The 16,647-nt window shown below is 32.5% G+C and overlaps 1 protein-coding gene across 3 annotated transcripts in view; it reads right to left on the reverse strand.

Annotated features, from left to right (window-relative positions):
• The window catches only part of MPP7 (MAGUK p55 scaffold protein 7), a 249,959-nt gene that overhangs the window by 28,494 nt on the left and 204,818 nt on the right, over positions 1–16,647 (reverse strand). For all 3 annotated transcript variants that reach the window (XM_074193054.1, XM_074193055.1, XM_074193053.1), the window contains exon 12: positions 56–226. In XM_074193054.1, the coding sequence (XP_074049155.1) occupies positions 56–226 (171 nt within the window). The remainder of the gene's footprint in view (positions 1–55; positions 227–16,647) is intronic.

A 16,647-nucleotide genomic window follows, 5' to 3' on the forward strand; every position in this document is an offset into this window, starting at 1 on the left:
TTTTTTTTTTAAGTTTAGTTCTGGTTAACTCAGAATTAGGTAGAAACAAACTTACCAACCAAAACAACTAGTCTGTATTTTTCGTTATTTTGTCGTCGATAAGGTGAAACCTCTTCATATGTGGGTACATCTGCTGTATCATACTGGTCACTCTTCTTGCACTCATACATAGACTTGTTTGTCTTCTTATCTTTTCTACTAAGACGGAAACTTCTTCTAAAACCCGCTGGAATATTAAAAAATTATTTGTTTTTAAAAGCACAGAAAAAACTTCAGATTCAGGAAAGAACCAACTACAAATGTGTCTGATAAGAAAAAGTATCATTTTTCAATCTAAATTTTAAATTTAAATATTTTCAACCAAAGACTGCTTCAGAGGAGATTCATACTTCATTCATTCATACAGTTTTATGCAATCTAATATTAGTCCAAAGCTATAGAATATCTTTTTCAGTAAAACAATTCACATAACTACACAACTTAAGATCCAAAATAAATAAGGAAATAAATAAATAAAGGAAAGAATACTTTAATAAATATATTAAGCAAATTAATTCATGGTTCTGATGTTGAAAACATCTGAAGAAAAAAAGTTATATATAAAAGGTCTTCAAAACATTGTACACCCTAACAGCAACATGGGGATGATGATCAACCTTAATGGACTTGCTCATTCCATCAGTACAACAACCAGGGACAATTTTGGGTTATCTGTGATGGAGAATACCATCTGTATCCAGAGAAAGAATTTAAACAAAGTTTAAACAAAGACCAAAGACTATTACCTTTAATTTTTTTAAAGGTATCTTATTATGTAATTCTGCTGTATCTTACATTTTTTTCCCCTTAAGGATATGATTTCTCTCAACACATTCAATTTCAATCAATGTATAGCATGGAAACATTGTAAAGACTATCAGAATGCCTTCTGTGGGGCTGGGGGGAGGGAAGCAAGATTGGGGGGAAAATTGTAAGATTCAAAAAACAATAAAAAAAGGTTCAAAGTTAAAAAAAGGGATCTTTAAACATTAACTGACACAAAACCTCTTTTTTCCATAAATACCTTTATAGCATGTATACAATAGTAATAACAACATTGTGAATAAAGAGACATGAAAGTTGAAGTCACAGAATATGCCTTTGGTTGCAAGAGATCCAAGTTATACAAGTCTAGTGAGGATTAAAATCAGTTGTATTATGTTTGTTCATCGTGGGAAAGATTATCTTTAAAATACTTAAGAGAATGATTATCAGGTCATTTAAAAGGACTCTAAAAGACATCTTCAATATGAATATTTAGAAACTTGATGATGAGATTAATTTAATCAGAATGATGTAGGAAATATAGTCCTGGACTTAGAGGGAGATCTGCTTCAGATCCTTGCTCCCTTTTGGATTTTGACAAGTTGCTCAATTTGCAATCGCAACCTCAATTTCCTCATCTGTAAAATGAGATATGAAAAGTGCTTTGTAGCCTCTAAAGTTTTATGAAAACAAATCAAATATCAGGTCAGTTTTAGAATATGAAATATATATTTTCTTGGAACTAATGTTACTATACCGAACAGAAAACAAAGTGAATTTTCCTTTTTGAAAACAAGCATTTTTGGTAGTAAAACTGGAGAATGTCTTCCTGACTGGTATGAATTTAAAATGTATCTGGAGGAAAAATAACATTCATTGCCTAGGACTCAAAAAGGAAGTTTTATGTGTATTTCTAATTATCAGTGACTAAAGGCAAAAGTCACAAAGTCACAGAACTTAACCCAAGAATTACAATCTAATACATTCACAAACAGAATGATTAAAATAAATACAATTAATAAAAATAAGAATATCTGACTCATGCAGGCATGGCCCAAAGATTTTACTGGGGGGGTCCTAGAATCATTTTTGCTTCCATGGAGATAATCAGGTTGTTTGGGGCAAAGATTTCTGTCTCAAATATTATCTCTGAGGAAAGTTTTTGAAGATAGGGATCTCAATTTGGTAAGCTAATTGAGGAAAATAACCTTAGTGAACCTGACACTGGGGAAGACACGCTAATCTGAGTGGAAGTAGCATGTTAGAGATGCTCTCTGTTCACCAACTTTACATACTGGAGGAAAGGCATAGTAGTTTAAAAAAAATGAGAGAAAATGAAGGTGGGATTTGATGGGGAAAATTATACTGGAAAAACTAAATTAGACAAAAGTATTCTAAACAAAAGGCAGGATGAAAAAAAGGGAGAGTTATTAGAAGGCAGTTTCTCCAGTAGTAAATGACTACAGTAATCATCTATTTGATAAACCCAAAGACTCCAGCTTCTGGAATAAAAATTCACTATTGACAAAAACTGCTGGAAAAACTGGAAAATAGTACGGCAGAAACAAGATACAGGCTCACATCTCACACCCTATACCAACATAAGGACAAAATGGATACAATTTAGGCATAAAGGATGATACCATTATTCTATTAGGAGAAGAAGGAATAATCTGTCAGATTTTTGGAAAGGGGAGGAATGTGTGACCAAACAAGAGACAGAACATTATACATGCAAAATGGATAATTTTGAATATATTAAATCAAAATTAAATCAAATAAAAATCAATGCAGGCTAGAAGGAATGCAAAAATTTGGTAACATTTTTACACTTAGTATTTCTGATATTGTTAAAATATATAGAGAATTCAAACAAATTTCTAAGAATAAAATTGATAAATGGTCAAAGGATATGAACAGGTAGTTTTTGGATGAAGAAAAGCTAACTATAGCCATATGAAAAAATACTCTAAGTCATAGAGAAAAGCAAATTAAACCTGAGGTACCACCTTACACTTATCAAATGGACAAAAAAGGAAAATAATCAATCTTGGAGGGAATGTGGGAAAACTGGGATACTGATGTATTTCTGGTGGAGTTGTGAACTGATCCAACCATTCTGGAGAGCAATTTGAAACTAGGTCCAAATGGCTGTAAAACTGTTCATACCCTTTGATCCACCAATTTCATTACTAGGTCTGTATTCCAAAGAGATCATTTAAAAAAAAAGAATGCATATGCACAAAAATATTTATAGCAGCTTTTTTTTGTAGTAGCAAAGAATTGGAAAATGAGGGGATACCCATCATGGGGAATGGTTAAATAAATTATGGAATATGCAAGTGATGGAGTACTATTAGTCCAAATGAAATCATGAGTGGGTGGGCTTCAGAAAGGCCTGGAAAAACAAGCATGAATTGATGCTGAGTGAAGTGAGTAGAACTACTGTATACATTAACAACTCTTCTCAGCAGTTCTGTGACCAAGGCCAATTCTAAAAGACTTGTGATGAAAATGCCATCTATACCCAAAGGAAAAATTATTGCATCTGAATGCAAATCAAAGCATACTATTTTCATTTTTGAAAACCTGCTTTTTTTCTTATTTTTTCCCCTTTAATTTGAATCTTTCACAATATGACCAATATGTAAATGTTAAACATGATTGAACTTGTATAACTATTATAAGATTATTAGCTATCATGGGAAGAGAGGAAAGAAAGGAGAGAAGTGGGAAATGGAATTCAAAAAGCTTGCAAAAAGATGAATGTTGAAAATTATTTTGTAATTGAAAAAATAAAATAAGATTTAAAAAAAGGTTTTTCTAATTGTAGAGTCAAAGTATCCTGAATAGAAAAAAATAAATTCTAGAAATGTAAACAGTAGATAATATGGACATAAGAAATATACAGAAGATGTAGACATAAGATATGAAATCAAACAGAGGGAAAAAATGGGAGGAAAAAATATTTATTCAAACTTTCCTTTTAACTTGATCAAAAGTTGTACAAATGTCCTTTGTCACTTTCTCTTATCCCAGTATTTTAATTCCTTGAACGATGCTACTTCTTGTAGAGAGTTTACTGATAGTCAAATATACTAAAATACTTCTGGCCTTTGTAGATCTGTCTAGTCCTACTGTCGCATTTAAATATGAGTCAGAAGTTTTAAGTGATATATATCTTAAAGCAGGGCCTCAGTGGCAGAGGCAGGACTGGAAGGATGAGAAGAATGTTTGGGAAAATCATAATCAAACAGATTATAAAATCAGTCCGATTTAAAAATTCACTTCCATTGTGATAATTTAATTATATCTAACTAATTTTATTTTTGCTTTTCTACGAAGTCACAAAAAGTTAGCTTGGGAAAGAGAAACAATTCCATTTAAAAGTAATTTTTGGAGAGTTTGTTTTTTTAAAAGGCTGAATTATGCTCTATTATATGGCAGAAGTCTTCTGGAACTTTTTGGTACCTAGCATATTTCAAGTATTTGGTAATTGTTATTGATTTATAAAATGAAAATGTGTTTGTTTTATGCATTTGTTAATTTTTAAAAGCACCCTGACACATTTAATTTGAGATAAAAACTAGTAAGTGGCAGTTCTACATCTTTCTACAGCAGAAGTTCCTCATGCCAGCAAATGGCACTTTTGACTCTACTCCCAAAGTAGCATAAAGAGTTAAATGTTTCGGGTTAGACTCAGTTGAGATATGTGATTAAAGAAAACAATTTTAAAAATTATGTCCATAAACCGAAAATGAGCAGAGTTCTCTGTGGATGACCCTGAGTACACAACCCAAGAACCACATAATCCTATTTCTCAAGTAGGGAATTCTTAGTGGCATCTGGCTTGAAGGAAAAAGAGAGTTCAGTGTAAGAATGCAGTTTTACATAAAATATATTTTCCTTATATTTCTTTCACATTTTTATAATTTATAATTGGCTCAATGTTTTTATGGCCAGTATTTTTCCATAGTGCTTACCCACAGCTGCTAGAAATTTCCATTTTTTTTGGGAAAAAAAGGAATGGCACATTTACTTTATTACAATAGGAGAGTGATATTACAGCACAACTTCAGCTGCAGATCAGCACCATTAATCCTAAGCAGACATAAGAGATTACTCTTTCCTAAAATGTTTTTCCACTAAGAATACTTTATAATAAATGTTAATTATTTCATGGGTTTTGATTTTGTTTTACAATGTTTTTGCTCACTTAAGAATTACTTTAAAAAATTCACAGAGAAGGAAGGACAGAACAAGGTGATCAAATGCTTTAATTGAGTTGAGTTCCTTAATCACAGTAATTAGTAACAGGAATCAGAGCCCATCCTGGAGGCAAAATGAAATAAAGTTATTAAGTTCAAGAAGAGGGTATGTCAGACAGAGCCTGTGCTATGACTATGGCACTAAAAGAACAAAGTCTAAGAATAATCAAATGTCACACTGGAATATTCATAACAGCAGGAAGAACTGATGAGGCCCTGAGCTTTTCTATTTTGAACTACTATTGTAACCTACATTTTAAAGAGTGGCATTATAATCATTTGAGACTAAAAGTCTATAGTTTTATGATAGGGCTTTGATTACTTAAATTATTTACCAATTTGTTCATTCAATCATGCATGCAATTCATTCATCCAATACATTTATTGGGAGCTTACAACATTAAAAGTTTACTTACGACATTACTTATTAAAAAAACCTACACTTAGGTTTGAGTAATTACAAATTTCTGCTACCACAAAGTTTTAAACCAAATAAAAATGATACCATACTATGAATTAACTTCAAAAGTTGGTGATATATCTCTACTAATATTTTACCCCCATTGTTTCCTGGAGTAGAGGAGAGGCAGGGGAGAGAGAGTGCTGGGCCTGGGTCAATGAGACTGGAGTTCAATCCTAACTACAGACAGTGCTGAACCAGAACCTGGCTGCTCAGAGGTGGTTAATAAGGGTCTGGGGTCTTACCCAGCCAGGGAGGCTGGAAGGGCAGCTTCTGCAAGCAGCTGGTCAGGAAAGGATGATGGGTTTTTAGTCATAGCAATTCAAGACTATTGAGAACACAAGGATTTGCTATCTGTGTCAGTTAAGGAAGCACTCAGGCCAACAGACATAGATCTTTTTAAGTACTGAAGGGAGCGATACATATTAGTGACAACTAATACGAATATAAATGAGCTCTAGGGATGTTGAGGTCACAGATTCTGCAGGTGTTTTAACTTTTAATAGTGGCATATTATAAATGGTGGCGGTCAAGGATTCAATTTCCACCTGTGATGTTTACCGTGAATGACTGAGGGCCAGTGGCAGCCTCTGTGGCACCAGAGAGCTGGCCTGGAGGGATCCTAGGGTCATTCCCAGCCCTAGCTCTACGATACAATGATTTTAAAACATACATAGAAGGGTCTTTGATACAACTCAAAAAAACCAAAAAACCACATGATTTTAGATTTCCATAGGTGGAAATCATTATGGTGAAAAACTAGGTTTTAGGATAGCATTCATTAAACTAAGTTCTATAAAAAAAAATATGAATAACTACCATTCAGGCAGTGACTGAACATTTGTGAAGTGCTTTAGAGATATTATTTCATTTGATCCTCAAAAGCCTGAGAGGCATGTTTTGCAAGGAACATTCTTTTAATAGATGAGGAAACCAAGGTTAAAAGATTAACCAGGGTCATATCATTAGTGAGCATCTGAGGCAGAATTGGAACTCAGGCCTTCCTGAGTCTACCTGGAACTGTCTACTTTGACAATTAGCTGCCTAAAAATAGTAAGAGGAAAAGGAACACAGTAAGACTGAGCCAGGAATTACACAGTACATTGAAGAAAAAGAAACATTTACCAAGTTGATGCCAAAATATAAGTTCCAAAGTTAATAATGGACTTTAAAGGTGGGGGGTACAGTGAATGCAATGGAGAGTAACTAGATGATGAAAAAAAGAGAATTTCGGTATTTAAGATACTCTCACTGTTGTTAGAACTTAAACTTGAAAAATTATATTATTTATTAACATTATACACTTCTAGTTCCATGTGCTAGTTAAAAAAATAACTTGGATGTATGTATGTGTGTGTGTGTGTGTGTGTGTGCGTGTGTGTGTGTGTATAAAGGGACACATCTTATTTCTTATATATTATTTATAACTCAAAATAGGCTATTCTGTAAAAATAAAATCTGAAATAATTCAAGACTACCCCCCCATACTATGAAAATCAAATGAGTAGCTTATCTAAAACTGAATAGTCTCTGAAAGTACACTGTTTGGGGGAGAATGTTCTGTTTTCTATTCACAAGAAAATGAATACTTAACAAATGGCTTCTCCTAATTAAGATTTAAAAAATAAGTTACTTCCTAAATCTGGTTATTTCCTATAGATAGCTAACCTTTTAAAATAAATCTCAGGCATGATTTAAAGGAATGTCATTATGAGCCTTCTAATGTTTAAATACATATATTTGAGGATTATAAAGGATGTGTGAGCAAAAGTAAAAGCCAGATCACAGCAACTTGGATAATAATTCATGTTATAAGTGGATATTTTTATACATATATAATAAAGACTCCACAGTCTATTCCCTTAGACTGCATGACTCCTGAAGAAAATGAAAATCATAAAAATTTACAAATTCCTCTTTCATTTCCAATATCTTTCCAAGCCAATTTTCTGTTTTATTTTGCAGTGGAAGATCATAACTGTGATCAAAACAAAGCTGCCAAAAAATGCTGTGTAAAAAAAAAATTACTCATCCCTAAAATAGTTTGATTCTTTTGGTGAAATAGTAAGCATACTCTAGTTTTACACAGTCTCATGGCTGTCATGAAAACTGGAAAATTCAAGAATTATTCATGAAAACTCCCATTTAAAAATATTTATACAACTATATCTGGGCATTAGTAAAAAAAAAAAATCCAAACAGCTTTAAGTTATTATGAAAATTTTCCCCTACAGTATGCCACTGAAAGTTTCAATTTAAAAATGTGATTGCATTTTTTATACTATCATAACAGAGTCCTAAAAGATATAAAAAGAAACTATGCAATACAAAACAAGATACAAGGAAGCTTGAAAAATATATGATAATGCTAGTTGAGAAATGGAGCTTCTAGGATGTTTGGCTTCTATGTGTACTTCACAGACACAGAAAATCTGAAGTAAAAAATGGAAGTAATAGTAGCAACAGCAATTAGAGAAAGTGAAATGAAAACCTGTGAAGAGACCTTAAAGCAATAAGTCTAATGGAAGAAAGTGTTAGATGCAGGTTGGAACAAAGTAAAAACATCTGAAGAGGCTAATTAACTTCATTACTACAGGCACACTACAAAAATACAAACATATAAAAATGCATCAAATGACAAAATAATATAACATGTTTACTGACATAAACTAAAAACTTCCATTTTACTTACTGATCCAACAAAAAATTTCTGAAGATGTAATATATAAACCATCCTCAAACTATCAGCTGATCCAAAAGGGCTAGTGTAGAAATGTAAAGAACAAATGTTCATCTACTACAAAGACCTTAAAATATTTTTAATATTGCTCTCAAATTAACAACAAAAACAGAAATTCAAAGGACCAAATAAAATTTTGGTAACTACTATTATCAACTGGCCATTTCAGGAAAAAAAGCAAAAACGGCTGCAAATATATACATGCATTCACATGTATGTAACACACACATACACACAAAGTGGAGAAAAGTTCTTCTGATTATGATGGCAAAAATTGTCTTCGCTGTACAGCAGGGTGCCATCATATATACTTGATAAGTCTTAACAAATGGCTTCTCCTAATTAAAAACTTTGAAATGATGAAAATTAAAAAGTTTTAGTAAATTAGTTTAAAAGTACACTGGTTCTTAAAATATACATTTTCTTCAAATAAAAATTTGCTAGACAAATGCTATGCCTTATAGTCAGACGAAAAAAATTCCACATAGTATGCCAGACTTGTTGGAATAATCCAGAGGAGCCTTGCTAGCTCAAGAGAGCCAATATGTTGGTGAAAGAATTCCTCTACGTTTTTTCTTTATAAAATATCTTTTAAAAGTAAAATAATATCCACTCAAAGGTAAACAAAAAATGCATTAAGGAAAAGATTAAATTTAGCAGCAAAGTTATAGTTCTTCAATGATTACAATGATTACAAACTAAACAATTTGGCTTCTGACTGAATATACTAACAGACAAAATTATACTTTATCAAAGCAGCCTTAAACCCTGGAAAAGAGTAAATAAAAATATTTTAGAAGTAATAACAAGAGAAACACTTTCTTAAATGTACTCATATATGATAAAAAATAAAGCAGTAAAACACAAAGAAGACATAGACTGAATTTTAAGCTTTTTAAATGTGGATTTGAATTAAAATAGACAAAAGCATTTCTGGGGGGGGGATAGAATTGGGATAAAGTTTATATAAGAGTAAATTTCTGTACCTGATTTACAAGTAGGTAAGATTTACCTTTCACATTAAAATTAGTATAAGGACAGGTAAGAGAAAGTAACATTAGATAATATGCTATATAAACAGAGCAAAACTGGCTCCAAAAATTTTGAATTCAAAGAAAGTATAGTTAAAGTTTTACAAAAATAGAATTACTGAATCACACATTTTATGTTCAATCTAATCCATTGCTGGAAAAAAAATCCTTTCTTCAATACTGGATAAATGATCATCTGTTCTTTGCTTTTACAATTCCAGTAATTGCTATTTCCCTTTAGGATCAATCTAATTGCTAGGAAGTTTTTCATTAAATTAAACCTAAATCTTTCTTTTAGACAATGTTGATCTACTGCTTCTAGTTATATTCTATGGTCTCAAATGGAACAAAAGTCCCTCTACCATATGACATTCTCCCTTATACTTGAGGTCACTTACCCCATCTCCTCTTAGTCTTCTCTAGGCTAAACAGTCACAGTTCCTTCAATTGCCAGGCCTTTCACATTTTGCAAGGCAATGGGGTTAAGTGTCTTGCCCAAGGCCACACAGCTAGGTAATTATTAAGTGTCTGAGGCTGCATTTGAACTCAGGTACTCCGGACTCAAGGGCTGGTGCTCTACCCACTGCGCCACCTAGCCATCCCCATCACACATTGTTTTTAATAAAATTATAAGTGAACTTCGGGAACACACATTTCATATTGAAGTTTGCCTGCTGTCTTCTAAATCTTCATTTCACCAAACTACTGACTTGGTTCAAGAGTTGTTCTTTTTTTAGTTCGGGTGTACTGATTTTGGTTCTAAAAAATGATATTGATCCTTGCCATTTCCTATAAGACAGTATTGATGGAGTTATAAAAAATTTCTGCAATGAACAATCCTGATGGGCAAATTATTTCTGTAAACATTGGGCATGTAAAAATCACTACAAATTCAAAAAATCATAATAGAAGAGATCTTAACAGTTCTACTATTCTATCATCACAAAGTAATGATTTTCTAATTCTTTGCCAACCATAGTAGAGACAAATAAAACAATTTTACCACTATTCATTGGAGGTGAACAACACACACAAAAAAACCCCAAAAAAACAAAATACAGAGCAACTAACACTAAAATAAAGTGTGGGGAATGTGCTAAATAGAAATCCTCTCTAACAAGTATTCATTCAGGTTCCTTTATCAATTAAGCTATGATAATTATATTTTCAGAGAAGAGACACCAGGATTTCTCTAGGTAGGAAATTATGTAAACTTTATATATTTAATTATAAAGAGGCAGTTGTGCTTAGATTGGAGTCAGGTAGACTTGGATCAAAATCGCTAATGCTTATTAGTTGTATAGGATAATTTCTATGTTCCTGAAGCAACTTTCTAAACATGAATCCCAGGCCTTCCACTATAGAAATTAGTCAACAAGACTTTATTAAGTGTGCACTCTGTGCCAGTGTGATCAGCAAAGACTTCTTGTAGAAGTTAAGTTGTCTATCTGGGGACTTGAAGGATGTCAGGGGAATGAGATTGACATGGAGATGAAAAGGGAGAATTCCGGGTGCCAAGCAAAGCAAACCTAATCTTCCCTCCCTTCAAGGGTATCACCTAAACATCCCCATTTTCAATGAACCTGAGTGGTACCATTTCTGGTCCTCTCACAATTCTGCTTAACTTCTTTTGCAACCCATCAATGTATTTCTTACAATGGTATGCCTGATGTGAATACCATAGTGTTAAGAGCATCTGCTTGGGAAGCCAAGCAGGCCTGTGGATGGTCCTTCCTTTCTGGACCCTGGGCCTTTAGGAAGACAGCCTCAGAGTCTAATAGTTGATTCATTGTGCACTTTCAAACAGCAAAAACTGAAAGATCTTGTTGATATTCACAGCGTCTCTTTTATCTCATACTAGTGCTATTTTTTTGAAGCCAAAAATATGAATTGACATTTAACCTTTTTCAAATTCAAACAAAACTAAAGTAATTAGAAAAACAAGGGAAACAAATAATTGGGGAAAATCTTTGCATCATTAAAATCAAGTATCTCTGATGGTCAAGCAATATATATATAGACAACTTACACAAATATAAGATCAAAAACCAGTTCCCAATACACAAATGGTCAAAGGATATGAACAAATAGATTTCAAGAAGAATTGCAAATTAATAATACTTATATGAAAGAATTTTCTATATCAATAATAGTAAGAGAAATGCAAATCAGAACTCTAGAAAACTGGCAAAGAAGATAAAAGATAAAGAGTATACAATGCTGGAGGGGTTGTGGACAGATGGTAATGTTTATGCACTGTTGGTGGAACTATTAATCAGTCCAACCACTCTGGTGACTAAACTGTTGATACCTTTTGACAAAAAAGACCCCATTCCTAGGTCCCCAGGAGGTCAATGACAAAAAGATAGTACTCTCCATCCTTGCCCCAAACCAAAATATTTATAGCAGCAAAGATCTGTGAGCAAAACAGATATCTTCTGAAGAAACACTAAAAAAGTTGGGTACATGAATGACTAACTGGTGACAATGGGTATGGAACCCTACATTCAATGTCAGACTAGTTTGGCCGAACTGTTTTTCCCCACTTTTTATTTTCTGTATCAGGGATGGCTTCCCATATGGAGAAGGGCAGCAGGAGAGACATATACTAGAGAATATAGGCAACTGGTGGAACAGTGGATGGAGTTCTCGGTCTCAGTTTACTTAATAGTAGAGTGGAGATGATAGCACTTATCTCACAGGGTTGTTGTGAGGATCAAGTCAGATAATACTTGTAACAAATACTTATTTGAGTTAGGTACTTAGAGGACACTCTAGAAATGTTTCTTTCCCTCTATACATGTAAAAATAGAAGTCCTTTTTTGTTTGTTTTTTTTAAAGGAAAGGCCATTAAACTGTTTCTCAAGCCCTTTTCCCTTAGCAACTTTACACACACCCCCACCCCAGCCCTGTGGCCTTCACTTCTCATGTCCTATATGCATTAGTCTCTAGACCCAATTCCTCTTCTTTTTACTCCGAATATCCCACCAACATCTCAAATTCACTATGTCAAAAAAACAGAACTTATCAATATTTTCCCCTCCCTGCCCAAACCCTCACTTTTGGAGACAGGAGATTGAGAGGAGGAGAAAGAGAATTCCAGGCCTGCCTGGTTATGTTTTATTTTTCCCCCCAGGTGAATGCAGTCTCCATGAAGGCAGAAACTGTTTCTCTTTTGAATCCTTAGCACCTAGTATGGTCAATTTGTAGATGCTTATTGAATTGACACCACTTTTGCTATCCCAACTGGTTCCAATATATTCTCATTTAGCTAGGACTAATAAAGACTGGATCCTACAGGATAAACTAAGATTAAAAATAAATTTCTTCAATCAGCAACAATTTTAGGGCCAATACTATAAATCCATTAAAAGGTAATATATCAGGATGGCTAGGTGGCACAGTGGATAGAGCACTGGCCCTGGAGTCAGGAGTACCTGAGTTCAAATACAGCTGGGCATACCACTTAACCCCACTGCTTTGCAAAAACAAAACAAAAAAACACCCTTAAAAAAAAAGAAAGGTGATATATCTTCTATCAGGTTAAGGTACAAAGGATTTATGATGTTAATTTTCTTACTGCTTATGATTTCTTCATTTTTGTTTCTAGGCAAATAGATTGTTGAATATCAGATGTCTATTTCTTAAATGTATTATTCCTAGGTTATGACTCCATCAATTTTTACTTCTTTCTCTTGTGTCTTCAATATCCTTTTATATGAGTTCCCTCCCCTTAACTCTATAAGGATACTCAAAATTTTCACTTAAATGAACAAAAAATTTTACTGGGCTCAACTCTCTCAGTCTCTTCCCCTTTCCTTAAAGATTGAATGTTTTTTAAAGTATATGCTTTACAAAATCATATTATTAAAGACCTGCTAAGGATTTAAGAGATTATCCAAATCATCCTTTAACAGCAATTCTCTCCCTCCTGCTTGTGCTTGAATCTTCTAGGTGAAGGGAAATTCACTAATTAAGAAAAGTCCATTTTACTCTTGAATAAGACTAATTATTAGGAAATTCCACCTCATGTCCAAACTACAGCAATCTCCAATTTCCAGTGGCCACTAGTAATTTATCTGTTCAGGGCCAAATTCCTTTTTATACGTGATAATTTTTGAAATGATTGAAGATAGCTAACATTTCCTATAAATCTCCTCTTCTCTAGGCTAAGCAACTCCAGTTCCTTCAATGGATGGCATTGTCCAGTTCTTTTACAATCTTGTTTTCTTGCTTCTGAATATTTTCTACTTTGTCTATATCCCTTCTAAAATGTGGCTCTCAATTTAATACTGGTTACTTAGATTTATTTGTTTAAAACATTTGCTGACAAAACTGGAGTGTTTTCTCATTACCATCATTTTTTCTTATAGAGTCTATGGTGAGTTTCTATCACTTTTTAATATTAAGAGCATAGAGCAGAGAAGTCATCAATTAACTGAAGAGAAAAAAATCACATATAAATTATTAGAGGTTTTAAAAATTTCAGTATTTCAATGTTAACCTTGTAATTTTTATCTGAACTCAAGGTACTACAGATACAGCAAACTTCCTGGCCAAAATGTATGTGTGTGTGTGTGTGTGTGTATTTATTTTTCCTTTATTCTACCTTTCAGTGTTAGTTTTTTTTGTATTCTTAAGAAATATAAATATTAATTAAAATATGGTGAATGAACAGCTTCTAGAATACTACAAATGTAATTGTTAAAATCCTTTATGTCAAATCCACTGAGAGCCTGTTTGTGTATAAAGTTCCATGCTCTTTCATTGGAGGTCAGGACATGCTGATGTGTTTCCTAGCCCCACCCTCTCAAACAAAACAAAACAAAACCAAAAAAAAAATTATATATATATATATATATATATATATATATACATATATATATATATATATATATGTATATATAGTTTCAGAAAAAAAGCAGCTGAAAGAAAACAAACTGTCTTTCATATCCAATTGCTCACCTATATAGGTTCCACTGTTGTTACCAGCATATTCAGCATCTTCTGGAGTGTAAAAGCATTCAGAACAAACGCCAAGAAATAAAGCAGAACAGTTAGATGCCCAGCCACAGATGCAAAGAAAAAAATTTTTAAATCAAATAATAAAATAAGTTTCTTAAAATAATCATGTAAAAGCACAGCATAGAAAAGCCCTCATTGCAGCACTGTTTAAGCAAAAAAGATGTTGTTTTATGATCTCAATTAGAGAAACATTTAAAATTTATCATGCAAACTGATGTTTTCCAATTTTCCATGGTCTTTCTCTGAAAGCATTCCTATTGATTTCCATGTCACAAAATCACTTTCATAATTAAAGTTGTTTTTTTTAAATGAGACAGCAATTTTATATTGGCTCACTGGATTAGACAAAAAGATTATGATTATAAACACATCTTTTCAGGTAATATGTACTTTAAAATATTCTCAATAAAAGCATAAAGATATGATATATATTTAAAAAAGAGTAGAATAATCTACAAAAAACCTTTATCAATAATCTAGTGAATAGGGACAGAAAAAATAAAACTGCTTAACACATTAAATTTGTTAATTTAGCTTTTAAAAATGTTCCTGATCACTGCATCAGTGCAACAAAATTCCTATTGTATTAAGAAACATTTGTGAATATTCATCAAAATATCTACCAATATTTCATATTGCTTTCCCTTAAATGCAGAACAAAAGATTTAGGTAGAAACTTTTTTCAACTTCTTTTAAAAAACATAAGGGTATACCCTCAATATGCTTGGTGTTATAAAGTCAATATAAAAGGTTTGTATGTATAACATAATAATCTCCTATAAACTTTGAACCATATTCATTTTAATCCCAAACACATGTTCACCAAATAAAATTACTGAGCTATGCAGGGAAACTTTTATACATGTACCTTCAATTTCCTCTGAGAAGCACAAAAAGAAAGGGGAAGGAAATGATTAAATGTGCTGAAATACAATTAAAGAATGAAGATGTTATATCTAGCAAGAAAAAAAAAATGCACCTACCACACTCAATTGTTTCCTCATCTTAGAAGAGCCAGAAAGGAAAATAAATGTTTTAAATTTTTCTTATCATCCAACAAATAGGTTGAATTTATGTAGATGTGGCAAAAAAGAAAAAAAATTTTTCACGATCGAAAAAGACTATACAATTTAGCAATTAAGAGCACAAGGCTTCATATTCCATTAAGTAATGGAATTAGAGTGAAATGAAATGAAATAATTAACGAGATGCACTCACAAGGCTTCTTTATAATGTTTATCAATGAAAGAGGATATACGATTCCATTCATTACTGTAGGCAACTTTGATTATAAGGAATTTAAAGTAGTAAAATTATAAAATATTCTGTAAATTAAAATAGCAAAAAGCATTATAGGAGTAGAGAGTCTTAACTGCTTGGCTAAGGTCATAAAGGTATTGAGGATCCATACCTTTCTATTACTTTCTTTCTACTAGTTTTTACTGCTCCAAGTCACAGAAACACACACACACACACACACACACACACACATGCAAAACCTGAAATTCTTAATATTTTTTAATATCTCAAATATTTAACAAAATATTTTAAGAAGTTATTCCATAGATCAAAAAGCAAATAATTATTTTTATTATAACAGTTTGACTTTTTTGTACTGGTGACAGTTCAAAATACAGTAGCCTAAAACAATTCCCAAATTACTGATAGTAGAACGAAATCAGTAATAAAATTAAGTAATCAAGTTTGACTTCTGACTAAGCTGCAGTAATGGTACCATCTAATTAATTAGGGGGTACATGTGAGTTGATCAGAAGTCAGATTTGGTCATTAGAGACAACAGCTTATCATAGGGCATATGTGGACATAAGTGGAGGTCAGACTGAAGTTCTCTTCTTTTTGTCTGACAATTGCACCGTCATGTGATGGACTGAAGAAAAATGAACTTTTTGTGAAAATGAATTAAATGGTAACGCCTAATGGGTACATTCTTTTGGTAATATAAACCTCATTAGTTAGTCAAGATTCCTGATGGATCCAAACTAGCATAAATGAATTACCATTACTTAATATTATACAATGGGGTTCTTAAATCTACTGGATTATTTCTTTTATTAGATAGTACTAAGCTTTTATATTAGCATAAAAAATAGCTTTTGGAACAAAAATGGAATTGGATTTTGAAGGTTAGAAACTCCAGATACAAAGGCAAGGAGAAACAGATATGCATGTTCAATCAAATAAGTTATGCACTTTTTATTTTTAAGCATTCCTGGAAATTGTGCCAAAATAAAGATTATGAAAAAGTAGATCTTTATTTTCTCTTAGTGATAGTGTTGTATTCAAAGGCTATATTTCATA

Source organism: Macrotis lagotis, chromosome 7, assembly GCF_037893015.1.
Source record: "Macrotis lagotis isolate mMagLag1 chromosome 7, bilby.v1.9.chrom.fasta, whole genome shotgun sequence".
Lineage (NCBI taxonomy): Eukaryota > Metazoa > Chordata > Mammalia > Peramelemorphia > Peramelidae > Macrotis > Macrotis lagotis.